General features: G+C 39.1%; 1 protein-coding gene across 5 annotated transcripts in view; it reads right to left on the reverse strand.

Moving 5' to 3' along the window:
• Window positions 1–26,849, reverse strand: part of ATP8A1 (ATPase phospholipid transporting 8A1) — a 252,547-nt gene that overhangs the window by 9,283 nt on the left and 216,415 nt on the right. For all 5 annotated transcript variants that reach the window (XM_055246260.2, XM_055246258.2, XM_055246261.1 and 2 more), the window contains 3 exons: window positions 26,088–26,195; window positions 5,922–6,010; window positions 5,112–5,204 (listed from right to left, as the gene is read on the reverse strand). In XM_055246260.2, coding sequence (XP_055102235.1) covers window positions 5,112–5,204; window positions 5,922–6,010; window positions 26,088–26,195 — 290 coding nt within the window. The remainder of the gene's footprint in view (window positions 1–5,111; window positions 5,205–5,921; window positions 6,011–26,087; window positions 26,196–26,849) is intronic.

Raw genomic sequence — 26,849 nt, forward strand, 5'->3', positions numbered from 1 at the left:
ATTTGTCTACATATTGGGTTGGTAAGCTATTTAAGTTGACTCATTAAAATAAATCTCCAAAAAGTAAATAACTATCCATTCATGGAATGTTTAACGTATAGCATGCGATAGCTGTCCTACACTAGGGTAGCTGTGGTGGTGGGGAAACAATGAATATAACAGGCCTAATCTCTGCCCCAGAGCTGAAAACATTTCAGTGTTCTGTCACTTTTCTTTCTGAATGTTGGACAGAACCATTACCACAGTGATGAGAGAAGGCTGAAGGAAACATTTGACAGATCCCTGTGTCCTCAATCCCCACCAAAGTATTTAAGTCATACTGATATAAAATCGAGTGTGAACACTGAGAAATAAAATTTCCTTTCTACTAGTTCTGGAGCAATGTTAAAACTGCTTTTCATTAAGATGAACAATACATCAGAAAGGTTAGAGAGCACTGTCACCATCTACACCACCGAGTTCTCTGACACCTCACATTCCCTACTCTCCCTGCATGCAAAAGCTGTAAACAATGGCCAAACGGTAGTGCCAGGCAAATCAGTGAGGACTGACCTGAAGACCCTAGGCTAAAATTCTATTTAGTAATGGCCAGTGATGATATGCTGGCTAATGTCTACAGTGAGAAATATCAAAGAATTATGAGTCTCATTATTATATTTGCCTATGAAATGCATTGCTTCACACATACTCCAATGATATCCAAAAATAATTGTCCTGCCTCCAATGAGCCCACAGTGTCCATAATTTCTTACTGTAAACTTTTGGATAAGGTTTAAATGTTCAGGACTAAGATTTGGGTTTTTTTTTTTTAAAGTACAATTTCCATTTTATTTTTCTCCAGTGGACAGTCTTTCTTCAGTTCTTAAGAACTCTCTCCTTACATGGACTTTGGTAGAGGTCATGAGGCAGCAAGGTTTGGGTTATTTTAAACCTTCAGGAGTAAGGTTTAGGTTATTCTCTCACCATTGTAGACTTGCATTTATTTCTACCATAACCCATGGCTCATAAGCATGCGTATTTAGAACATACTTAGATTGATTAAACATATTTTTCCCCTAAAATGTAATAAAATGAATCTAATTTGCAGGGTAATAATGGTAGGTGGCATACTATTTCTACTAAAAATGGCTGTTTTAATCAAGATTTTTTTTTGAAAATGAACAAAGATGAGAAATTATTGTAAATATTAATCTTCCTTAAGTGCTTACAATTTGTTTTTCTGACATTTGCATTTTATACACAACTTGAGTTTAACAGTCATACTTACTGAAGATTAAAAAAATTGGGGATGATCAACTCAAAAGATCTTTCCTAAGAACTGTATCATTGTATGACAAAAAAGTAAATGATGGTTGCTTTGGATATTACCTAGTTTGGGAAGTACAAATTATACAATTCTATGTTTTTACGAATCAGATTTCTGTTTCACACATCACAGGCCAACCATCAATTCAACAATCCTTTCTCCTACTCAGCAATCCTCTCGCCCACTCTTTCTTTCATCCATTCTTTAGTTTATTCTCTTAACTATTCCGTTCATCCACTCAACAAGTATTTATTGAATGCTACTAAGTTCCTGGTGCTGTACCAGGTGTTGGGTTGCAGCTATGACTAAGACATGAGCCTCTCTAGAAGCTCAATCTAGTAGGAGGAAAATAAAAACATACATAGAGTAAACTAATACTTTATAATGCAATGCGATCAGTGTACCAACAGAAGTTTATACAGAGTATAAACAGTATAAAAGTACAGGGACAGTAGGCTAGGAATTATATATTGTGTATGTAAACAGCTGAAAAAATTGAATCTTCATTGGGTTTGGAAAGCTGGGAATTGGAGTGCCTAGTCTGTAAGAAGGGTACTGGCTCCCAAACAGGGGAAAAGCAAATGTAAAGACTGGGAGATATAAAATGACATGGTGTTTTGGAACCAAAGAAAGTCTGGTATCATTAGAATTCACAAGAATCACAATTTCTTCCCTTTTGATAATGTAGATATAAAATTTGCTAACTTTTGGCTGGGTGCAGTGGCCCACGCCTGTAATCCCAGCACTTTGGGAGGCTGAGGCGGGTGGATCACGAGGTCAGGAGTTCGAGACTAGTCTGGCCACCATAGTGAAACCCCGTCTCTACTAAAAACACAAAAAATTAGCCGGGTGTAATGGTGTGTGCCTGTAATCCCAGCTAGTAGGGAGGCTGAGGCAGGAGAATGGCGTGAATCTGGGAGGCAGAGGTTGCAGTGAGCCGAGATCGTGCCATTGCACTCCAGCCCAGGTGACAGTATGAGACTCCGTCTCAAAAAAAAAAAAAAAAAAAAAGATTGCTAACTTTTTTTGAAATCTGAAATCAATCTCATTCTCCAAGATTCCGAAAATAATCCAGGGGGTAAAATCAACCCAACAATTTTTTAACCTTAGAGTGCCATTACTTTAAGCATGAAGATGTTTCCATCCAGTTGCTATTTTTCTCCTTTCACAGATCTTTCCCTTGCCTCCCTCTTCCAGGCACCCGCCATCAAGCAGGAAGCCACTATGGTTACACTGATCATTAACCTTCTGATCACCAGTGGGCGGCAATGGCAACATAGAGTACATGCTGGTCCAGGGTTTTTTGTCTGGTATTCAGCTGATAGCTAACACATTCCTGAGTTCTTAGGGAAAACTAAATAGCTATTTTAGGCAAATGAGCGAGGCAGCAGCAGGGAATTTATCTGATGCATTTCCTATGGAGAAGTTGGTGGTCATTTATGCTGGAATTTACTTCTTTCCTTTTTGGGCTCTCTGGCTTATTTTATTTAACGGAAGGAGCTACATATATTACAGACTCACTGAATGTTTAGGACCTGGGGGTAATTACAGTGGCCTGATTTATGAATTGAAGTCATTGGTAGACAACAAAAAGGCAAACTAAGTATCACGTGGAAGGGCTTAATGTGATTTTATTAACACACTTACAAATCTGGAAATTTACCACTAAGGATAGTAACAGTATTAACAGGGGCCTTTCCCTAATAATTACGAATACATTATTTTATTCACAATTTCATGAGCTAGAACTTTTTCTTTTTTTTTTTTTTTTTTTTTCTTTGAGATGGAGTCTCGCTCTGTCGTCCAGGCTGGAGTGCAGTGGCGCGATCTCGGCTCACTGCAAGCTCCGCCTCCAGGATTCACACCATTCTCCTGCCTCAGCCTCCCGAGTAGCTGGGACTACAGGCGCCTGCCACCACACCCGGCTAATTTTTTGTATTTTCAGTAGAGACGGGGTTTCACTGTGTTAGCCAGGATGGTCTCGATCTCCTGACCTTGTGATCCGCCGCCTCGGCCTCCTAAAGTGCTGAGATTACAGGCGTGAGCCACCGCGCCTGGCCAGAACTCTTACTATATTCTTTTTATCGCTAGAGAGAGAACTGACATAATTAATTTACTAGCTGAATTTACTGACAAACTGCAGGTACGTTCCTATGAGGAATCCTGTGACTCAAATTTTTAGATGAAGAAAAAGGTGGAGGGAGGAGGACACAACCCTGAAAGTAGGTATTACCATTCCCGTCCTGTACACTAGGATGCTGAGTCAGAGATTAAGTACTTTGTCAAGTTAGTAGTAGGCTGTTTTTTGCAGCTCTATTATATTTTTGAACAAATAGCAAAAGGAGGCAGAATTGTGAATGGTTCAGAGCAGGAGCTCTGGGATCAGTTGGCATGGACTCCAGGCCCAGATCTGTCACTAATAGCTTTGGGAACTTCACCTCTCGAAGCCCCAGTTTCCTCATCTGGGAAAAAATGGAGATGATGGATCTGTATAGGGTTGTTACTGGGATTCAGTGAGATAGTACACGTAAAACGCAAGGGAAGCACCTGGCACGAAGTGAGCGCTCAACAAAGGTCAGTGTTATTATTTTCAAAAAAGTGGCACACACTGGTGTGGGACGTGTTCCTTCAGCATAATGAGAGCGAGAGAGCTGGAAGCCAGGGTCTCACTGAGTTCTGACACCTACTCCATTGTGTCAAAATGAATAACAACAGTGAATCATGATTAAGGTGACATATACTAGGGTAAAATATTTCCTATAGTTTAGCCAAAACTTCAGCTCACTTTAGTATGATAAAAATGAAGAAAAAAATAAATTCCTGCTACTATCTTAATAATTGTCTTTTATTATAGACTGCAACTAATTATAATTTCTTTCTTATGATGCTTTGTGAATTTAGTGGATTTGATTAGCTTTCTAACTTCCTTTTTTTTTGGAGGGGGTGGTGGTAAGGAAGAGAACTTGGGATACATAATTCACTTCATATATGATATACATCTAGGTCAGTTCCTAATAACTACTGAACCGCAAATGCAATTATATAAGGTAATTTGCCTTATATCAAACTATGATTTTGATTACATACTATTTTTTTTTTTTTTTTGAGATGGAGTCTCGCTCTGTTGCCCAGGCTGGAGTGCAGTGGCTTGATCTCGGCTCACTACAACCTCTGCCTCCCGGGTTCAAGCTATTCTCTTGCCTCAGCCTCCTGAGTAGCTGGGATTACAAGCACCCGTCACCATGCCTGGCTAGTTTTTGTATTCTTAGTAGAGACAGAATTTCACAATGTTGGTCAGGCTGGTCTCGAACTCCTGACCTTGTGATCTGCCCACCTTGGCCTCCTAAAGTGCTGGGATTACAAGTGTGAGCCACCACGCCTGGCCGATTACATACTATTTTATTATGGATACTATTTCAAGCTAAAAGTCTTTTTCTTCTCTTGCAGTTTAATAATACAATAATGTTTGTAACTGCCATTTATATAATGCTCATTAAAGACTTTGCACTATGCTAAGTTCTTTATAATACTTTATTCAACTCTTACAACTAACCATGAGGTAGGTATTATTGCCCCCATTTTATTGATGAGGAAATTGAGGCTCAGTAGGATTAAGCAACGTGGCCAAGGGCACACAGTTTAGAAAGCGACAGATTTAAATCCACATGTCCCTGACTCCCAAACCTGTCAATGACACTGCCAGCTTGATGTTGACAAATACAAGTCTTATCACTTATTTCCAACCACTAGTACAAGATAAATTTAAAGTTCATTTGGAAAAGAATATATTCACTGTGTATTTTACCTTTTTCCAAGTACAACTGCTCCTGGGTCTTGAGATTTTGCCTCCAGCTCCTGAACTTCATCGACTAATGTTTTAAAAGCAGTCCTCTTGATACTGCAAAAAGAAAAAAAAAAGGGATTTGCATGGAAATACTCCTGTGAAGACTTTACAAAACTAGATGTCTGGCTTATTATCACGCTGTTGACAAAGTACAACAGTAACAAGAGTATAAGCAGTTTTTCAACAGAATCTTAAAAATTACCGTAATTTTGAGAATATAGAAATTATAGTTTTAAAATAAATGATGGTTTAGGTTTACAATATTGAAACTCCCATAGTAATTTAAATAAATGCCATGTAATTAAATTAAATGCTATCTTTTTTGTGGAAAGAGATAAGATTTTAAAATTTATAACCCTTGAAAAAAATTAGTAAGGTTTTCTTTTCTTTCATTTTATATTTTATATATGTTTGGAATCAGGCAAGCAAAACATTTCTTTTTATAATAAAAAATGTTTTTGGAAAGAGTACAATTTTTCTTTTACTTTTATATGAGTTTTGGGGCTGTTTCTAAAAAACATACTCCCTGATGTAATTTTCTCCAGTGCCATTTACTTTTCTCTGTTAACTGAAACTACCCGCTTTACTACTCATTTTGTCTTTTAAACTAGTTTTCTAGTTCCTGAATCACCCCTTCCTTATTTAAAATTAAGTAATATTACCAGTCTCTATCCTGCAAGCTCTCCACGCTTGAGTTGATGTTACGAAGAGAGAAATCTGAGGATGAATATGCATCTATATCTCTCCATATATAACCGAGTATATACTTACACCTTGTACACCACATCAAGGAGCAGAGATGCCACAGGGATGAATAACAAGCCCATCCAAAAGACTCCAGAACTGAACAACATGGCTGCCTGTGTAAATCGTCAGAAAAAACATTACTTTAAAACCAAAAAATACATGATTTGTGTTTAGTTTTTATGTAATTTTAAGTAAAACAATTTTAAGAATATCATTCTGTAAGAGAGTAAACAATTCTGAATTCGAACTTATTAACTTTGAATATCAAAATAAATCTTTGAGCAAATTTAAAATATACTCTGGATTAAATTCTCTTATAATAATATATGGTGTAAAATAAATCATAATTAGAAACTAAGTTTACTATTTCTGGCAAATGAAAATTACTTTTGTAAAATTATAGGATATTAAAAATTATCCAGATAAATCATGACTACTGTATAATCAAATTAAGATACCTACAAAAACAACAATTTGATTATTTTTGGCTAACATTAGGTAGTAATAATCTTAATTTTTGTTCAGTGATTTATATAACTGGTATTGGTACATAGCTGTTATTGCTAAAGTCAAACCAAATATCTTGTATGTAAAAGCCAAATAAAAGTGTATTAAAAATAATTTTAATAATTTCTTTGTAATAAATACCAAATTGCTGTATTAGAGCCTTTTGGGTTGCAAAAAAGATTCTGTAATTTAAAAAGTAATAAATTCTATTATTTATTTGCAATTATAATAAAAAATATCTTTGTAATATAATTAGATTACACAGAACTTAAAAGGAATAGTATTATACAATAAAAGCAAAATAAATATTTTGGTTTCACTTCTTTTAATCTTTTTATCAAGAGGAAATTTTCAGTACCTATTTAAATCCATATAGGTATTGTTCTAATTCCATTAAAAAGTAGCCAACTAACGCATGCACATTTAGCTTCTACTAAAAATCATGCAGAATTAAAAAGAATCAGGTATGGTTCAGGAATTAAAAATAACCTAGAGTTTAATCATTCTAGGCAATTTCATAATTACACATAAATAGTCCTAATCAATCAGTCCTTATCAAACATAAAGATTTCTAATTTTAAATTATATTTCAGATTACTTATTCATTTGAACTCTCGATTAAGGGCTAGGAACCGCTGTTTAAATTTTTTCTGCACTGACATGAACTTATCGATAGAGACCGCAGGTTCAGGGATGCTAAGATTTTTCGCTATGTAGAAGTGAATAGCTCTGAATACTTTTAAAATAAAAACATGCTGTTACAAAAAATTCCAGAAAATAAGTTTTGCCACATGGGTTCAGTGAAATAGCACCAATATTCGAGACACCAACAAGATGAAAAATATTCACATAAAAGTCACTTTATTTAATAAGCAAAACATGATCTTTGACATGTTTGCCGACATCCTCAATGGTGAAAACCAACAATAACTGTGTAATAGGAAATGTCTATCAAGTCAGTGGATTTTCTTTAGATTGAAAGAAGCTTTCTAGTAAGGTAACAACTGTAAAAAACCAATTTCTTTCTCCTTCTGGGAGGGAAGGTAAGGTAAGAATTCCAAGGCGTGTAACTCAAAATACCACATTTACTTGGCTTAATTTTAATATATTTTAATTTGGTGGGGGGGGCAAGAGAAGGAGGATTTATTCTTGCCTTCGCCACCTTGTATTAAATGTCCACCAATGGAAAAGGCAAAAGTGGTGGAGATTCAAGGCTGCTAATTCTGACCATTGTGATGCTAACGATGAATGGAGGAGTGACTGGCGCCCCACCATTCAGTCTACCAGCCTTTGGCATTACAAATGAACAACATGAATTGAGGGGAAAAAAGTTTTTCTGCGTCATATCTGAAAGCCTGTCAGTTTTTTTTTCTTTTGCAGAGTTAATCCAAACCTAAAAGATTTAAAGCCGACATTCGCATTAAAGACAGAGAGTGTCTTTGTATTTTTTGGATGAAGAGGGGGAAAAATAAAATCCCACAGAGGTATTTCCTTCCTTTCTGTGTAAGAAAGCTCCCCCTCACTCTGAAGAAACCAGTTTTGTCTCTAACTTTTCACATTTCTCCGCTCGCAGGCAGGTCAGCTGGGAAAAGGCGAAGGGATCCTGAGACAATGGTGGATTGCTCCGAACAGGAGCAGCCTGTTCGGGGCGAGCTCCGGTTCCCTCCGAGAGCGGTTTGCAAATTTCTCCTAATGTGGGAGACTGGTGCACCAGGCCAAGTGGCCCCCACTGCCCCTTCTCGAGGCGCTGTGAAACCAAATGGAATCTGCCACAAAAGTGGCTCCCGGGGGCCTTGAGGAGGGATCAGCTGAGGAAGCTGCAAAGCTGGTAACAGGAGGGCACAGGCCGTGTGTGGGGAACAAGCAACTGCTTGTCTCTGCAGAGTGATGCCGGCTCAAAATCAAACCACTGGGGCTTCAAAAATAAATCAACGCTGCCCGAAAACGCAACTTGCAGAAGAGGAATTGTTCTGAAATTTCTATGTGAACTTCCAGGGAACAAACGTTTGAGAAAACATGAGTTTATGTGCATTTGGCCGTCAAGGGACATGACCGATAAGAGGGGTTTACCTTCTGACCCACAACGGCATGATCTGTTAGCACATATGTCCCCACACCAGACAGAAACCCTTCTTCACCTTCAATGTGCCCAAGTTCAGTCTCATAGGAGAAAGAATTCAAGTGTGCCACCTGCCTACAAACTAACAGCATGATCCTTCAGTCTACCTCTATGTGTTTACACTATTAATATCAGAGTGGCATGCTGTGACTCTTACTCATGGAAATGTATAGACACCAAAACAGAAGGCCCTTTGCCAAACTCTAAGACTGTGTCCATGGACCCCAGTTGGAGCAGGTCTGGTGATAGGCCTGGAAGTGGTCCCGGCACAGCCCTTCCCAGCTAATCAGACACTCGAGAAGAAACTTCTCAGTCTCAGTTTCCTCAGCTGTACAGTGAATTGTAGGAATTAAACTCAATAATGTTTGTAAAGTGGCTGCATAACATTGATGATTAACAAACTTTCTTCATTTCAATTGTCAAATTTCTTTACATGCTCTAGTCTCTTGTTCTTTCCAGTGATCTGTCCCATGAGCTTCACGGAAGAAAATGTTTATGACAATATCCAATTAACTGTAAATCAATTTATAAATTTTGTGTTTTCATCCCAATAATATCACAACATATGCTTGTCTTATCTCCTATTTTTAAAATGCAATGATGAAACATAGGCCAAAGTAAGAGATCCCTAATAAAGTGCCATTCATCTCAATTTGCCAATTTAGGAAATGGAGAAAAATAATTTTGTTATAGAAATTATTGGCTACACTGGCATAATATATTAATTTTGGAAGGGAAAATTATTCAGAAAATAGTGCTTCGAAACATTTTTTTGGAGGGGAGCGCAGTAAGATAAATGAATAACTTCCAGAGTAGTTGCGTTAACGTTGGAAATAACAACAAAAAACCAAGAAGTGATTATTTATTAAGTGTCTGGACAAAGCTTTATATAAAAGGCTTTCAAAGCTTAAAAACAGTGAAAAAAACTATGAAAGGATGCTTTAAAGAACTGATTTACGAAAACGTAGAACTTCCACATGTTCAAAGAAACATAACTAAAAAAGTAAACAATAAAAAACTGGGAGAATGACTACTACAAATACATGAAATTCTGGGTTAATATCTGATCAGAAAAATAGCCCATTTATCTTCATAAGAATAGCTGCAATCTCAAGAGATAGGCAAGAAACCTGGAAAGGTATTCATAAAAGCAGCAGCAAGTAATCAATAACATGGAAAAGTGTTAAGCCACTCTGCAGTCCTAGAGAAACACTGACAAATTAGATCAGATTTTAAAAATTCACCATCAGTTTGGTGGAGTGAGAGGTGTTATGGTGGAACAGGTATTTGTAGCAATTTATATTCCCACCAGCAATGAACTAGCCTTTGGAAAAGGTATTTGGCAATGTGCACCAACACCACAAACATTTATTCCTTTTAATTCGATAATTCAATTTCTGAACTATGTGTTAAAATGAAGTCCAGCTTTTGCTTATCAGTATCCCATGAAAAAACTGTCCTGTGGTTGCTAGTCCTGAAAGCATCCCCTGAAAAGGGCCCATTGCCAGAGATTTAGTAAAGGTGAAAAGAAACCACAGCAGCATCCTCTTGGAGAGTCACAGCACAGAGCAGCATGAGGCTTCAAGAAGTCAGAGTAAAGCACCCTACTGAATAGTTTTCTAAACCCAGGTTTCCTAAAGGTATTGATTGATTATGGAACACTTTCCCCTACATCCTTCTTACAAACATCCCACACAACTAATTTTGGGGAATGCAAATGTTCGTTGTGGGTTGTTATAAATAACAAAATACTAGTTAAAGCTAACAGGGCACTATGTGGCTCATTAGGCAAATGTGCATCCCTCGGTCAGAATGTTATCCAAGCTGTGAAGATGCTGTTCACAGATTGTAATTATCAGAAGACTGACAGAGCCCTGGAGGGAAAGGTAAACTACCCTGGTATTCTCCCAGGAGCCTTCTGTTAGCATACAAACACCCTCCCTGGAAGGGTTTGCAGTTTGTATCATCATTCATACGGAAACCAGCCACTAATCACCTGTGGCTTAGATTTCTCACCTGAACTTGAAGCACAGGCTAGACTATTGAGCTCCTAACTTGTGGGTCGCACAGGCACCTCAAACCTCACATATCCCACACTGAACACACACTGTCTTCCCTCCAAAGGCTGCTCTTCCTTGGTACAAGCTATTCAGGGAATGGCGTCATCCCTGGCTGCCCAAGACAGAAACCTGGGCCCTATTCCTGAATTGGCTTTTTACCCTATGTCCAATATTTCACCGGGTTCTGTTGTGCTTTAGCATCTTCAGATTCATCCATCTCTGGCCAACTTTGCTCATCCCAGTCCAAAAAATTTGCCTGTCCTCCTAGCTGTACTGACTTCAGAAGTACGCTGCTTCTAGCTGTTCACACTGCAGCCAGAGAGATATTTCCAAAAGGCAAATTCGATGTTAGCAGTTCCTGGATTAAACCCTTTCCGTGGCTTCAGAATGTCCTCAGACTAGAATACAAAATCTTTAATACAATTTCAAGACCTTTCCTATCTGACTTCTGATTGCTTTCCTCAAGCCAGGCCCATCTCTTGCTACACGTTTCGGTTCCTGGAAAGCGCCCATGCTCACTCTTGTCCTCAGGCCTTTGCACCTGTGATGCCTACTCGCCCTTCAATTTTCCTTTCTTAGCCTCAGTTAGAGGACACTACTTGGGCGTCCGTTATGTTGGCACCTATCACCCATTTTCTAGTTGCTCATTCATCTTCTTGTTAGACCATACACTCTCTTAATTCTCACGATCCAAGTGCTTAATCACCAAGCAGATGTTCAATAAATAATTGCTGGATAAATACATTCTCACAACCTAGTGTTGTAGAAACTATGAAAAACAGAGCCTGGGGACCCTGTTCTTGAGATGTGGTGGTTATGGTTTGCTTGGTTTTCTTGTGTTCTGACATAGTTATTCTAGGGGGAGTTATTGTCAGATAATTATGTATTTTGGGGGAGAGGAGTTGATTTAGCTCCATGACTATCCTTTTCCAATATAGGTTGCCTTTTCTGTTAAAGGTTGAGGGGTGTGCATTAAAAGCTAAATATGTTAAACTATCCCCATCTCCCAGTCTGAATCATCAGAAGTATTTCAAAGAATCCAAGAAAGGTATGATACCTGGAAATAAAAATGTTTTTTTTTTTTTTTTTTGTGGTTGTGGGGAGGTGAGGAAGAGCTGTAGAACAGGCAGGAAGAGAAGGAAGTACCAGCATTAACAAAGATTTTAATTAACTACACAGTATGAACACTTTGCTAAGTTAAAGAAAAAGAAGCAGAATAAAAAATCCCAGTCTTGCTCCTCTAGGCAAATACAAACTTTATCCTTCTGGCTGCTCTGGCCAAAATACTCAAGTCATCTTTATTTCCCCTTTTCTTTGAAACTGCGCATTCAATTTACTAGCAAATCTTAATTTGGCTTGACTTAAAAAAATCCATACACCAATGTTCATAGCAGCACCGTTCACTATAGCCAAAGGGTGGAAATAACATCAACAGATGAGTGGACAAGGAAAATGTGGCATATCTATACGATGGAATACTATTCAGCTTTCAAAGACATGCAATTCTGGCCCACTTTACAACATGGATGAACCCTGAAGACATTTTGCCAAATAAAATAAACCAGACATAAAAGGACAAAAGTGTGATTCTACTTAGATGCAGTGCCTGGAATAGCCAAATTCAGAAAGAGCAAGCCCAGTGGTGACTGCCGGGGGTTAGGGGAAAAGGAGAATGGGGATTGTTTAACAAGTATGAGGTTTCAGTAGGGAAAGATGAAAAAGTTCTAGAGATGGTGGTGATGGTTGCACAGTGGTGGTGGTTGCACAACAATGTGAATACGCTTAATACCATTGAATTTACACTTAAAATGATAAATATTATATTATGTATGTTCTGCCATAACAAAAACATTTAAACGAAAAAAAAAGATTCTTAGAGCAAATCCTCTCCCCACCCCAGATCCAGAATCTACCCACTTCATGCCCTTCCATGCTTGCCTAGGCCCCCATCATCTTCTGTCTGGAGTGCTACGACAGCCTGCTAGGGGTCCCCTGGCCTCCTCCCTGTCCCCTGTATATACTATTCTCAACAGAGCTCCCAGAGCAGTCCTTTTAGAAGTCAGATCATGACTCCTTGGCTCAACCCTCCAGAGACTTGGAGAAAAATCGAGAGTCTTTACAATTGCCACATGGCCGTGGGTGTTCTGCCCCAGCCCTGTCTCCGAAGGCCAGCTCGCTAGTGCCTTTTTTTTTTTCCTCCAACTTTTAAGTTTAGGAGTACATGTGCAGGTTTGTTACATAGGTAAACTTGTGTCATGGGGGTTTGACATGCAGATTATTTCCTCACCCAGGTATTGAGCTTAGTTATTTTCCCTGATCCTCTCTCTTCTCTCACCCTCCACCCTCTGGTGGGCCCCAGTGTGTGTGGCTCCCCTCTATGTGTCCATGTGTTGTCATCATTTAGCTCCTGCTTATAAGTGAGAACAAGTGGTATTTAGTTTTCTGTTCCTGCGTTAGTTTGTTAGGAACAATAGTGCTTTTACTAGTCACCCCCTCCCTCATTCAGCTTCCACCATCCTGCAGTCTTCAGGCACTCAGCATTTGTCTGTTTCCATCTGGAATTTTCTTCCAGATAGCCACAGGCCCTGGTCACAACACTTCAGGTACAGTGAGGCCTTGTGTGACCACCCCACTGAAAACAGCACCCCACCCCGCCCCATCCTCTCCCCTGCACTCAAGTCCTCCAGAGCATTTAACACAGTCCAGCCTGCTGTATAATAGACTTATGTTTGTATGTTTTTCTTCTCTAGATTATAACCTCCCAAAGGCAGAGATTTTCTTTCATGGTTGTATTCCCAGAAACTAGAATTGCGCTTTGACATATATTTGTTGAAATATATTATTGATTTAATGACTAAGTTACTAAGTTATTGAAAAATTTTTACTATAAATTTAAAGAGGAAAAAGCTTTAATTTTCACTGATATGAGAAGCACTCAAAATAGTATAATAATGCCTCTATTTTCAGTCAGACTCTAATCTCTTTCTCTGCATTTATAATTATTTTCCTAGGCTGGATTACAATCAAGAGGAGAAGGTGTAATTTTTTTTTTTGTTCCCCCAAATGGCTCACAAATTGGGAAGAACTGACAATTTAATGATCCTTCTGTTCAGAGAATGGTATGTTTATTTATTCAACTTTTTAAATATTTCTCTCATTTTTGTCAAATTTTCTAGTTTTCTTTCTACTAACCATTCACATAACTGGCTAAGGTTTCTTCTTGTTGCTGTGAATGGAATCTTTCATTTTTCTTTGTGTAAAAAGGCTATTTTATCTTTAAAGATTTAGGCCTTTTCCAAGGGAGTTAACAAGTTAGAGAAAACTCCAAAAGTGACAAATCCATTATGTATTTCTTAGGATTTTGTCAAATCCAAGAAGTCAGTTGTTCTTTCTGGCTCTGACCCCTCTGAAACATCCTAGTAGTATAACTCTTCAGAGATGATTTGTACCATGATCCCCCGAAACATATACACCTCCCATATTTCTCTTTTTAAAACCTATCTGCCATGGTCTGAGGTCATTTAATTTCTCTTGTCTCCTCCTAGGTCTCAGTTAACCCTTTTGGTCTTCTCAGGAAGCATCTTCTTCGTGAAATCATCAATAAAAATACTCAATGCTTAGCTTCAAGTTTGCAGGTATTGTTTCTTTTCATACAAGTTTTCTTGATCTTTCCAACCACATTGTGGCTCTTTCCTCCTTGCTATACCGCAATGCTTTGTCTATGCTCTATTAGCGAGGTATCTCTTCAGAGAAGGTGCATTCTGTGTTGCTGTGTTCCCATTTCAGTCTCATCTCACCCAATCTCAGTTACCCACAATAGGCTCTTTTCTCCTCCAGTTCCTTTTCTCACTCACCCAATCTCAGTGGACTGGAAGATCTTATTCATGGAACCTGAGACTCCAGGGTTACTCTAGAGTACCCCGAAAACTGGAGAAATCCACAACTTTAACATTTATATTTTTACGGCAAAGATACTCTAGAGTATCTTGAAAGCTAAAATCCACAATATTAGTATCTATATTTTTATGGCAAGGTAGAAATATATCAGTAGAATGCTAGAGTCCTCTCTGCTGGCAATGCTACCACTGATGTATGGGAACTTCACATCAACTTATCAAAATCAACTCTGCTTTCAGACACTGAAAAGTGTCATTAGAATTTGAACTTGCAAACACTTCTGAAAGTGCCTTTGTGTTCCAGGCTGGTGAAATACCACGGTGGGACACTGCAGAGGTCATAAAGTTGTTGAACTCTTTCTCAGAGGCCCGAGCCTTCCAGTCTGAATTCATTATGGTAGTTGGGCGTGGGGTTGAACAGGGTGGTACACAAGCATCCTTGGATCAGCAGTAAGTGGTGAATTTGCCACCTTGTACTTTAATCAGAGACAAATTCTAAGTTCATATGAACCTTGGCATGAAGAGAAGTCCCACTGAATCCTTCAGTAGCTACATATCTTGGGTAGTCTGGCCCAACATTTCTCTCTAAGAAAGCCTAAAGACAAAGGAGTGCAAATGCCAAATTCTCTGTTCTAGGCCTTATCATTAAGAACTAACTTTACTGTCTTTCATTTTAGCTGAAAAAAATTCTTGCAAATTTCAATTATATGATATATATATTCACGTCAAAATACGTGACTTCCTAGTTTATCAATAGCATTTATCACTTCCTCTGACTCAAATCTTTATTCTATGGCTTCTGGTACTCTCTGGAATACTGTATATTCTGTAATGAAAAGCTGTCTGCCATGACTTACAGTAATGATATTAATGACATTCAGGTAACGTTTTGTGACCTGGTCTTTGCTCAACTTTCTGGTTCTAGCTCCAACCATTTTCTGCCTTGGTGACACCAAACTTGCTCATTGCTTGGGCTGTTGTCTACCTGGAAAACTCTTTTCACACCCACCTTCCTGGACAGCTTGGGGAACAGTAGTACCAAGACACTTTTCCAAACAACAGCTTGGGGGTCCAGCACTCTCTTCTCTGTTAGTCCCTGTGCATTGTGAGCATAACAGCTAGCGTCTTACATCCTAATAGTCTGTGGGACTACTCCATGACAAACTAGCTCCTCAGAACGGACTCTTTTTGAAACTTTTGATCCACTGAACCCAATATAGGCCCTGACACATAGGCACTCCATGAATCTCAGTTTAACTGAACTGAATTGGGCTCTTACATGGGATGATTACTTTCTCCATGAAACTAGACAGGGCACAACACCCAGAAAATAACTAAAGAGAAGGGTGTTTCCGATAAACCCCAATATGTTTACAATTATTCTCAGCAGCTTTTGATTACTCAGAGACAAAGAAAATTCTTGGCTTGGGTTATCCCAAACAAACAAACAAACACAAATCTTAGAAAATATGCGAATTAGATACCAGCTTACAGCATTTATGTGCTTCTTTCCCTTGGACATTTCTCCGGGGTGATGAGGAGCTGAAAAAGGGGTTATTATCTCGTGGGGCTAAGAACCAATACTCAATCTAGCCATATGATACGAGAAAGAAACTTTGCATCTCTGTTCTCTGGCAAGAGAGTAATAAAAAAAAAAAACGATTAAAAAAGGTGTTTAGAGGGAAAGGAGGAAGAGCTAGTTGGGACCTGGATAAATTAGAAGCTAATTTTTACAAAAAATTTTTTGACTATGTATCAATGCATACTGAGAACTAAACATGCAAAAGAAAATAGTCTTTCTAAAAAGGCATCAAGAGCACTAGAAAATGTGTAGTTCTGAAACTATTTTCTAGGAATATAGTTCCCAGAATAGTGAAGATAATTAAAAACATAATTCGTTTTATTTTAATCTTCATTATTGTCCTATTTAAAAACTTAAAAGTCACAGAAAAATGAGGACAGTATTAGTAAAAAATTTTTTTCATTAGGAGAAACAAAATTTTAAAATGCTATGATGTTATTAAGTTGTATGAGACAAGGTATGATATCTCAGTGTTCAATATATTTACTTGTTACATTATTCTTACAGATTTTTATAATTTTGTGATGGTTCTGCATTTTAGCTTTTTAAAAAAATCTTTAAAAAGCCATCTCATAAAGCATCAGTTGTTTGATTACAAGTCAGTCAGTCTGTAAAACACAATAACCTGCATTTCAAGACTGTAGAAAACGATTTTTAAAAACCTCAAAACTTCAAAAAGCACTTAAAGAAAAACAGCTGTTATATGGCTTACACAGAAAAACTGACTTACATGGCTGAGACTTTTAGTTGCCCTTCATTCTATCCAATCTATCTCCTTTCTCTATCTTCTTTAGATGCAATCACTTTGGTCCTTGGCTGGACACCTTTTCCTCCAGCTCAAAGGCTACATCCCTCTGGCTCTCTTGTTGCAGCTACTTTGGCTGTATGATTAGCTTTCGGTCAATGAGATCTAAGTAGAAATGTATTGGTAATGTCTAAGAAGGAGCCTCAAATAGAAAGGGTTACTCCTTCTTCCCTCTCTTGCTAGCTGGAAGGTTGGTAAAATGGCTAGAGCTCAGGCAGCCATTCTAGACTGAGGAAGTACACTAAGGTTGGCAGTACAGTAAGTTAAAGGCAACCTAGTCTCTGATGACTGTGCAGATTCCATACCAGTCCTGGACTGCCTGTCTCCCACTTGACTTCTATTACATGGAAGATAAATAGTTTTTATCTTGTTTAATCCACAGTTATTTTTTTAAATGCTGAAAAGTATGCCATAAAGTAACTTGCTTTGGATGATGCACGCTAGGGAGCTTAAGTGACAACTTTGAACAAAGCAGCTTAACACCAGTCATTGGCGATCCCTTTACCTTACCATATGATGGAATGCAAGAATTACGTCCAGTTGGCCGGGCGCAGTGGCTCACACCTGTAATCCCAGCACCTTGGGAGGCCAAGGTGGGTGAATCACCTGAGGTCAGGAGTTCGAGACCAGCCTGGCCAACACGGCAAAAACCCATCTCTACTAAAAATACAAAAATTGGCCGGGCATGGTGGCGGGCACCTGTAATCCCAGCTACTCAGGAGGCTGAGGCAGGAGAATAGTTTGAACCCAGGAAGTGGAGGTTGCAGTGAGCTGAGATCACGCCACTGCACTCCAGCCTGGGGGACAAGAGCGAGACTTCATCTCAAAAAAAAAAAAGAACTATGTCCAGTTATGAACTTTATTGAAACAGATGGCACAACGACTTTCATACTTTGTTTCATGAGTATTTCTGGCCTGTCATTCAAACAAAAGCTGTGGTGGTTCCCAAACTAGAATGCTGGGGCTGCAGGGCAGAGAGGCAGTCTGCCCTCTGCCCACCTCACTGACCCCACCTCACAGTGCTCTCTCCAGCTCTCTCTGCTGCAGTCACGGGCCTTGTCTTTGGATGGAAAATCCCGTTGCTGCCTTGGGGAATGGGCACCTGCTATTCCTTGAGCGTGAAATGCTCTTCTTCATGTGACAGGTATTCCTGCATCATGTGAATTTCAGCTTAACTGTCCCAACTTCAGAAATACCTTCCTGGAACACCCATTATAATCCTGTCCCCTATCATATCTGTTCTGTGTTCTTCCCATCACTTATCACTTTGTCAAATTATCTTTACTTATTCTTCATTTAGTCATTTGTTAACTGGTTTAGTATCTGTTTCTCCTTCCCATTCCCTGGCCCCCTCAATTAGGCAATGGGGATCCTGCCCAATTAACCTGGTATTGAGGAACAGTGCCTGGCACCAATTAAGTCCTCAACACATATTTATGGAACGAATGAACGCGACAATGAATTGACTCTAGGGCTGAATAGTTAAAGCTGTGCCATACCAGGAGCAGGCTTCGTTCAGCTTTCATATGTTGCTCATCACTGTAGCATACGGGTACACCACGGCCTCTCTCTCGTTTATGACATCAATGCCCCACCATTAAACAAAGGGATCCTTAAGGACAAGGCCAATTCCATTCATCCTTGCATCCTCCAGTGCCTAACACAGGCCCTGGCACACATTAGACGCTCAATCTACACTTGCTGTATATTGCAGGCAAAGGTGCTGTGGTTACAAAACACAAAGCCGGTTCTCGTAATGGCTCTAAGGAGAGCTCTCACTGTAAAGTGTATGCAGATGTTCAGATGTCCTGATTCACGATTACGTTTGTCATATCCACGTCTCCCTTTTCCTCTCAGCATTTCCATATATACTTCTCTTCACAAAATGGGCTTGGAAGTGGCTCTTGGCCAGCTGCCTTTAGAACAGTGAAGGTCTGCCTGTCTCATTTACTGTTGGGGGCATGAGGACTGTGACCAATGGCAGGTTTTACTGGATGGACTCACAGTTATTGGCTCACTGAAGAACATCTGACAGAATTTTGCATAGTTGTTCCCTCCAGACTACTTGGCTAAACGCAGTAATCTCGGATGAAACTCCATCATATCATAACACTGCCCCACCTCATCAACAAGGGTTGGTCTTAAGACCAATAAATTACCACATGCTACGGAGGTAATTAAAAGCTGATAGATGAATAAAGACTATTTTAACCAGGAAATTCCTCATATGAAAAGTAATTTATTATGTTGGATAAAATAGGCAACAGCACAATTTAGGAAAATCATATCACTAATGTAGTTTATTAATACCTTTCCTACAGGGGTGACACCAAAGGGTTCAACAAAGATTTTTATTGTTTTTCAGAAAGCCTTTACAAACCTCAATCAAGAGATCTGAAATTCTGTAAAACACATGCTCGTTCCTTAACTTCAATTTCCTTCAGTAGTTTTATAGATCCCTTAGGCCAGGGAGAGCAAAAACAGATGGTGCTCGGGAGGACTTTACAGTGCCTGTCTGCAATGCCACAATAAATTTAAAAGTTTTGCTGATACTAAGCTTCTGTTATTAATCCTGATATGAAATGATCCCTGTTGTAGCTTGTTTTTTATTTTTTAATCTGGTTTATTAATCATTGGCTAAACTATTTTCTCCTAGAAATTCAAAAAATACCCAGTAACATCATTTAGACCAGTTGGAAAAGCAGGCCAGCATGTGTTTATATAACATAGCACTTTTCCCCAGGGCCTACCTTGCCCCATAAATTGTTGTACTGGTGTGAAAAAATACAAGTCAGGTCTGAAAAAAAGTTCTCCTCTTAAATCACAACCATATTTGTGAGAGGAGAGGAAGACAGCGACTTATTTAAAGTCACAGCCAAGTTCGTCACACTAGTTTCTTTTTCCTTTCCTAAATGATTTCTTATTATTGTATTTTATAATTGTCTGCCTTAGCCCCACTGCCCCTAACCCCCGATATCGTAATTCCTTTTGAACAGTTAAATATTTCAATAATTTATGGTTGTGGGACACTTGTTAATCATCGTTTGACTCATTATCATGGGTAGAGATGTAGAATTACTGTAGTGGAAACAAAGTGCAAAACTATAGGAAGGAATGTTTTCCAAACGGGAACACCCTGCCCACCAACTGAGAACAACCAACTCTTGGCTGGGTCTACAGTAACCAAAGTCTGCACTAAACTCTGAGATACTTGAGGAATAGCTTTCTGGTCACTTCAGGCATGCAGAATGAGTGGAAGCAAAAGGGGAAAAGCTATTTGATGCTCTGAAAAGAACCCCTGGGCAGAGACAAAGGCAGCTAAGGACAGCTGAAGATGGAAATATTATATGCACATGACGACTAGCCAGTTCATCAACCAGATGGAACTATGTACTTCGATGCGTGGCACTGATGCTAGAAGGGCATTAAATTAAAGTTGATAAGTCTGGGAGAAAAGCCACAGGGAAGGAGAAAGAAAAGATGAGAGAAGAAATGGAAAAGGAACAGACAGGAGTGTGCACGGTGCATCGGGGACAGAATCAGGCTGGGTTCACACTGTAGTTCAGACACTCTGGAGCTGTTTGACCTTCAGAAAGTGATTTAGCCACTTTGTGTCTGTGAAATGTCTAAACGGATTTACCTCACAGTGTGGCTGTGAACATTAAATGAGTGACCACATGAAAAGAGCCTCTAACAGTGACTGGCCCTTCATCAATGGGGCCCTATTATAGCTGAGTGCAACCATTCGTTTTCTGATGATGTAGGATGACTGGGTTTTCTGTTTAATAGTTTTTTTTTTAAATTTTTTAACAAAATGGGTATCGTTTATGCTAATATTGCTGTTAAGAGGCAAGAGGCTAGAATATGAAGTGAGATGGAATTTCTCTAAATAGGGTTGAGGGAGTCAGGTGGGTGTTGAGAAGGGGGAATTATAACTCTGGGCACTTTTTTAAAGAGATGGGAGCACTTTCATATCGGGCTAGCTTATAGAGATTGTTCAGGGCCCTGGGAAAAGTGGGGAAATGGCAGATGGATTGAATGCAAGGAGGACGGCTATAAGACAAAAAGAGTTATCACCTGAGGGTAAGGAACAGCAATGGGCCCCAAAAAGGTGGTACTGAATTCCTCAGGATGCTAGCAGAAACCAATGGGATTGAAAAGAATGACCTGGGTTAGGCCGGATGCGGTGGCTCATGCCTGTAATCCCAGCACTTTGGGAGGCTGAGGCGGGCGGATCACGAGGTCAGTAGATCGAGACCATCCTGGCTAACACAGTGAAACCCCGTCTCTACTAAAAATACAAAAAATTAGCCGGGCGAGGTGGCAGCCACCTGTAGTCCCAGCTATGCGGGAGGCTGAGGCAGGAGAATGGCGTGAACCCCGGGGGGCGGAGACTGCAGTGAGCCAAGATCTTGCCACTGCACTCCAGCTTGGGTGAAAGAGAGAGACTTCTTCTCAAAAAAAAAAAGAATAACCTGGGTTAAATTCTCTGGGTCACTGGCTATTTCTTTGCTTACTACACAGATTTGCAACATGAGTTTAGTGAAAACAAGGAGTATCTGGCATTAAACATAGCACCTGGAGAACTTAGTAGGTACATAATAAACGTTGGTTTCCTTCCCTCCCCAACTTAGGGAGCAAGGATTTTCTTTCAACACATTGAGAGAAATGGCTCTGTCTTTGCTGCAAAGATGACCCAAGAATGTAAGTTGGAAATGACTATAAAGTCCTGATTTATGTGTGGATGTGCATGAAGCTGAATATAGAAGCATGAAACCTGTACCTGTAAGTTGCTGACTTTGTATAATTTGCACCCTGAGATCCTGTTAACTAGAGCAAAATATCTGTGCCCTTTTAAGATAGTTCTCTGAAGTGGACACAGTAAAGAGAGGCATACAAGAGAATCTCTTAGGAACTGGAAGACAAGCTCAGAGGCATAGAATGTAGTGCTGCTTAAGTATCACAGTGGCTGGGAGCTCATCTGCCTGGCCTGGAAAGGATTAGTTAAATGAGACCAGCATCCTGTTCTGCTGCTGAAAATCTTCATGTGTTGGAAATCACAAGATGCTGGAAAGATGGACTTATGTGAGCTGAAAGCTGCTTCTCTATAACCTCTATTCCACTGTTTCACATTTGTTTGTCTAAAACACGGAAGCAAGCAAAAAATGTTATTTGCCAATCACTTAACACTCATTTATGGGGCACTAGGGGCCCCACACCATTAGGTCTGAGTGAATGAGGAAAGAAATGAAGACACAGTCGTCACTCGAGAAGGAGTTAAGCGTTCTGAAACGGTTACTGTGGCACCGATGTGGAAGAAGGACTGAGGAAGAACAAGACTGCTGCAATGTCTATAGACAGGAAACAGCAGAGAGAAGGAACACGGAGGAGGTAGTGCTGCCAGGAAAACAGAATGCAGAGATTTCCTTTCCTTTACAAATCCCTGAGATACCTGCGAGGACTGAGGGGCCCTTCAGGCTTCTAATTTCCAGATCAAATACCACACATTCCTCTTAGCAACTATTATCAGAGAAGGAGCACAGGGCAACGTTTAAGGTAGCAGACCTGGGGATCAGACATCGAAGTTGAAACCTTATCTCTCCACTGTGAGTCAGATAGTGATGTCAGATAAGGTTCCTAACTTCTCTGTGCCTCAATTTCCACATCTGTAAAGTGGTGATTATGGCAACCCATTTGGTGTGAGGATCATGTGAGTTACCGACAAGCACTCTCTCCTGATGTTCATGGCAAACACAACGGAGTCTGCTCTGTCTCCTCACATCCAACCTGTCCATCAATCCTATTGGCTCTCCCCTCAAACTGTATTCAGAATCCAACCACTTCCTACCACTGCTGCCCTCCTGGCCCCACACACCGTGATCTCTCATCTGCTTTATTGGAATAGCCTCCTAAGCGGCTTGCAATACAACAGTCAGAGTCCTACCGCGAAAATATAAATCAGGTCATGACACTTCCCTCTCAAGCTCCTCCAGTTTTTTTTTTTTTTTAATCTGACCATGAGTAAATGCCACAAGGCTCTATGGGAAACACAACTGAAAATATGGCTCTTGGTTCCCCTTGCCTGCTGTACTTTTCTCTAGGCACTTAAATGTGTCTATATTTCATTACTCATTGTATTTACGGTCTGCCCCCTCGCACTAGAAAAGTGAGCTATGGGAGGGCACGCGTTTCTGTTTCATTCAGGACTGAATCCACAGTGCCTAGAATAGCATCAGACACACAGAAGAATCTCAATAGCTGTTGGATTGATTGATTGAAAAAAAAATATATATAGTCCTTACAGAACTAGCTGGGATACAGTAAGTGTTCAATATTCATGAGGTATTATTGGTGCTATTCTTCCCAGATCTTGGTTGCCTTTTTATAGAGCTCCTCTGTTCAGTCAATGCCCCTTTAGAACCACACAGTATCTCACTCTCCAAAATACCTCCTGAACCAGCACAGAGCAGAACAGGGCTGCTATTCTCTGTCTGCTCCACCTCTATAAGGTACCATCCTGGAGATCCTTATTAAGTTTTTGGGCAACCAAAACACGCTTACGTACATAATTAGTTAATTATTTAGTGTGGAAGGAATTGCTGCCAAATCAACACAGGAAAGGACTGGGATCCTGGGGATATGGTCTTTGGATTAGATACTTATGACCCTGTTAGTGGTGGTGACAGAAATTACCTACACCCTGCATCAGGAATCCTGCAGAACGGCCTCAAGTTCTGGGGGCTGCTCTGGGCCGTGTTTCATTACGTGGATATCATAAAACATGTCAAGGCAGCAGATGCTAACATTTAACTTATGCTGGCATTACTTACAATATATTACTATATGCAATAGATCATATATGTAATGTACAATATATTACAATAATATATTGCTATGAAAGTTAACAGTTGAATAAGCTTTAAGATAGTTGGCCAATTATGTATATACCTACAGATATAAATATTGGCACATACGTGAATCTTTCACATTTATATATGTATGTATATATACGTATATATTTGGCTATATTCTTGATTGAGATAAGAATTTTAAGATTAGAAAAATATAGACCTAAGAGTAGTCACTTCTTGTTGAAATTCACTGAGTTGTAATGTAACATAACTAGTGACGCTATATCTACAATAAAAATGTTAGAAATTGAATACAGCTACAACATTTTTTGGGACTTATTAGCCTAATGCCCAAGAAACAGTAAATGGAGATGTTTTACCTGGGAGAATCTGAGTGGCATTCTCACTATATCCTTATATTGGCATTATTGTGAGGCTCATTTACACATACACACACCCACACCCACATCCCACCACACCCACATCCATACCCACACCAAAATGTTTTGGGAGCACTAAAGTGCTACATAAATTTAAAGTAGTCTTCTTTTGTTTGAATAAAGAAAACAGACATTTTGGACATGCTAGTCAAGCCTACCCTACAGCTGAATTAATCCATTTTCATATTTTCGGTGGAGCACCAGCTATTTAAACACTATATTCAGAGTAGCAGTAGTAATAAAACAACAAGAAAAGAACCTCTGTTAGCACTTCCCACTGTATATGAAGTGAACAGCAATGTGATGGAGTACTGACATCATTTCACTTTGAATTAAACACAGCATCACCATGACTCTCAAGAGACGATATTAAGTTTTGTGTTTGGGTAATACTGGGAATTCTACAGGCAAGGGTAGAATTATATTTGGTTGGCAAAAAGCCAGTCAAACTTCACACTTGTCCTAGAAGTAGGTGGTCAAAACCTCAGTTCTTGTCATCAAACCTATTGGCCATACTTGCTTAAACCATCTGGGTCTCAAATCTTTTGTGTTATTCATTTTGAAAATAAACATTAAGAAATGAGATAAAGGAAGGCAAAGACTTATGTCTAACGAAAAAGATATCAAGTTAAAATTGACCTAAGGGAAAAGCAGGTTCAATGAGACAGAGCGCATCAAATAAAAACAAAGAATAGAATTCAATTTTCCAAATGTCATCATCAGATATATACACACGCACATACTTTTTTTCCTTCAGTTATATTCCTTTAGTTCAGGAAAAGGACTCAGAAACCAAGGTAAAGAATAGACCCGCTCACAGCGTTCTCCCTGTTCTGCTTAGAATACATGCTGTAAAATTTCTAGTTTTCACAATACATGTTTCAAAAGAAACCTTCACTTTTTGTAGAAGGAAGTATATACTCCTTGATATGTCTGGTTTTGCTGTAATAGTATATAATGCCTCTCTCTAATAAATTTAACCACAAAATTTTAAAAATGTGTCTGCATTCTGCTAATTTATAAAAAGCAGGATGCTGTCAGATAAAATTTCATGAAAATGATCTATAAACCAGACTGTCAAAAGTGAAAGGTACTCAGGCAGTACTTAGGGGCAACAAATACATGAAAACCACTGGAAAGGGTTCCTGTGACTGCGGTAAAACAATGCACTGTCACGGAGCTCACATTACCTTGATTTGCAAGTTACTGTGAGGTCACAGGAAATCCCAAAATGTTTTCCACATTTTCTTTTATACATTTTATGTCAAATTTCCTGCAATTGAAATCATAAACCCTCCTACTGCTGGAATCTCTTCAGAAGGAAAGGAGATCTTTTGACACTCCCCCATGAACACCTAATAACTCAATTCCTACCCATGTAACAAGAAACTGAAAGACAGAATTGAAAATGGACTATGATAAGGCTGAAATGTCAGATGGCCTAATTCTTTCAAAATGAAAATCAAACTGATGTCATTAGGACAACTCAAAAAGTGCATTTAATCTAGTGACAGCAGATTTTTCTCTAGAATAAGAGATAACAGAAGAAATGATAGACTGTCTCAAGACAGAAACCCACCATTTCCCCAAATCTTTAATCAAAATGTATTTGTGGCTTTATGGTGTAATTTTAAAATGGCATCTTCTATATGGATATTCTTAACGAGATTCAAGCTCCCGACAACCATATTTTATTGTCCTGGCTATGTTTATGAAAGGATAAGTCAGATTTAAGTAAAATGTTCAAGTTTAAAATATTCTCTCAAGATTAATCACTCAAAACTGTGGAATTTAAAAACAGCTTTTAAATGGTCAAATACTATTTTAATGTAAATCAACAAGATGGAAAATTATGCTAAATGATTAAGGTTCACTAAAAAATAACAGTTTTTAAGGTTTTGTTGGATCGTGAGTTATTAGCGCACATTACCTCTCCTGACATATCAGGGGCCATTGGAATGGCAGGCCACAGAGATGAGTAGATTCCAAAAAACACCACCCAGAGTGCGATGCTCCCCCATATCGCTATGTGGCTGAACTGTAGAGCAAGGAAATCTGAGTCAAAAAAGTTTTATGTAGACCGAGTACACAAATACTAATGAAACTCTCTCAAATTCCCTTGTTAACTTTTTATTATATCCATAAAAATATTATCTATAAGAGTTTCTACCTAATTGTGTGTGTTTTTTAATTGGATCTTTAAGTGCTAATCTGTTTTATAACAGTTGCAATGTTTGTGGTACTGGAATTTAGAACTGTTCCTCCTCTAGCTTTTTTGGTAGTTTTCTCCTCTTACCCTTACCTTTTTTATCCCTGAACATTTGGAAGCCTGCCTTACTCTTGGTCTGCATGCTCTCACCGAAAGATGTCAGACCCTTGTGAGAATATTATATGCATGCTGATGGCTGTTAAATCCAAATGCCTTGTGGCACTCTTTCCCAGGGACATGAAACTTTAATTTCTTTTTGTTTCCGGAGTCTCTACTGGATGGGGGTATACTGCAAAGCTAATGTATCTAAAATGGAACGAGATCAGGTATTTATCAATGTCTGAGGACAAATCTTTAATTAATATTTTCAGTCTTCAGAATCACTTTCCAATGGGTTTTCTGCAGAACACTAGTCCAGTGACACCTCGAAGAAAAGATTTGTAGTTCATAAGTTTAAAGTCTCACCACTTCCTGGGATACTCA

Source organism: Symphalangus syndactylus, chromosome 16 (assembly GCF_028878055.3).
Source record: "Symphalangus syndactylus isolate Jambi chromosome 16, NHGRI_mSymSyn1-v2.1_pri, whole genome shotgun sequence".
Classification (NCBI taxonomy): Eukaryota; Metazoa; Chordata; class Mammalia; order Primates; family Hylobatidae; genus Symphalangus; species Symphalangus syndactylus.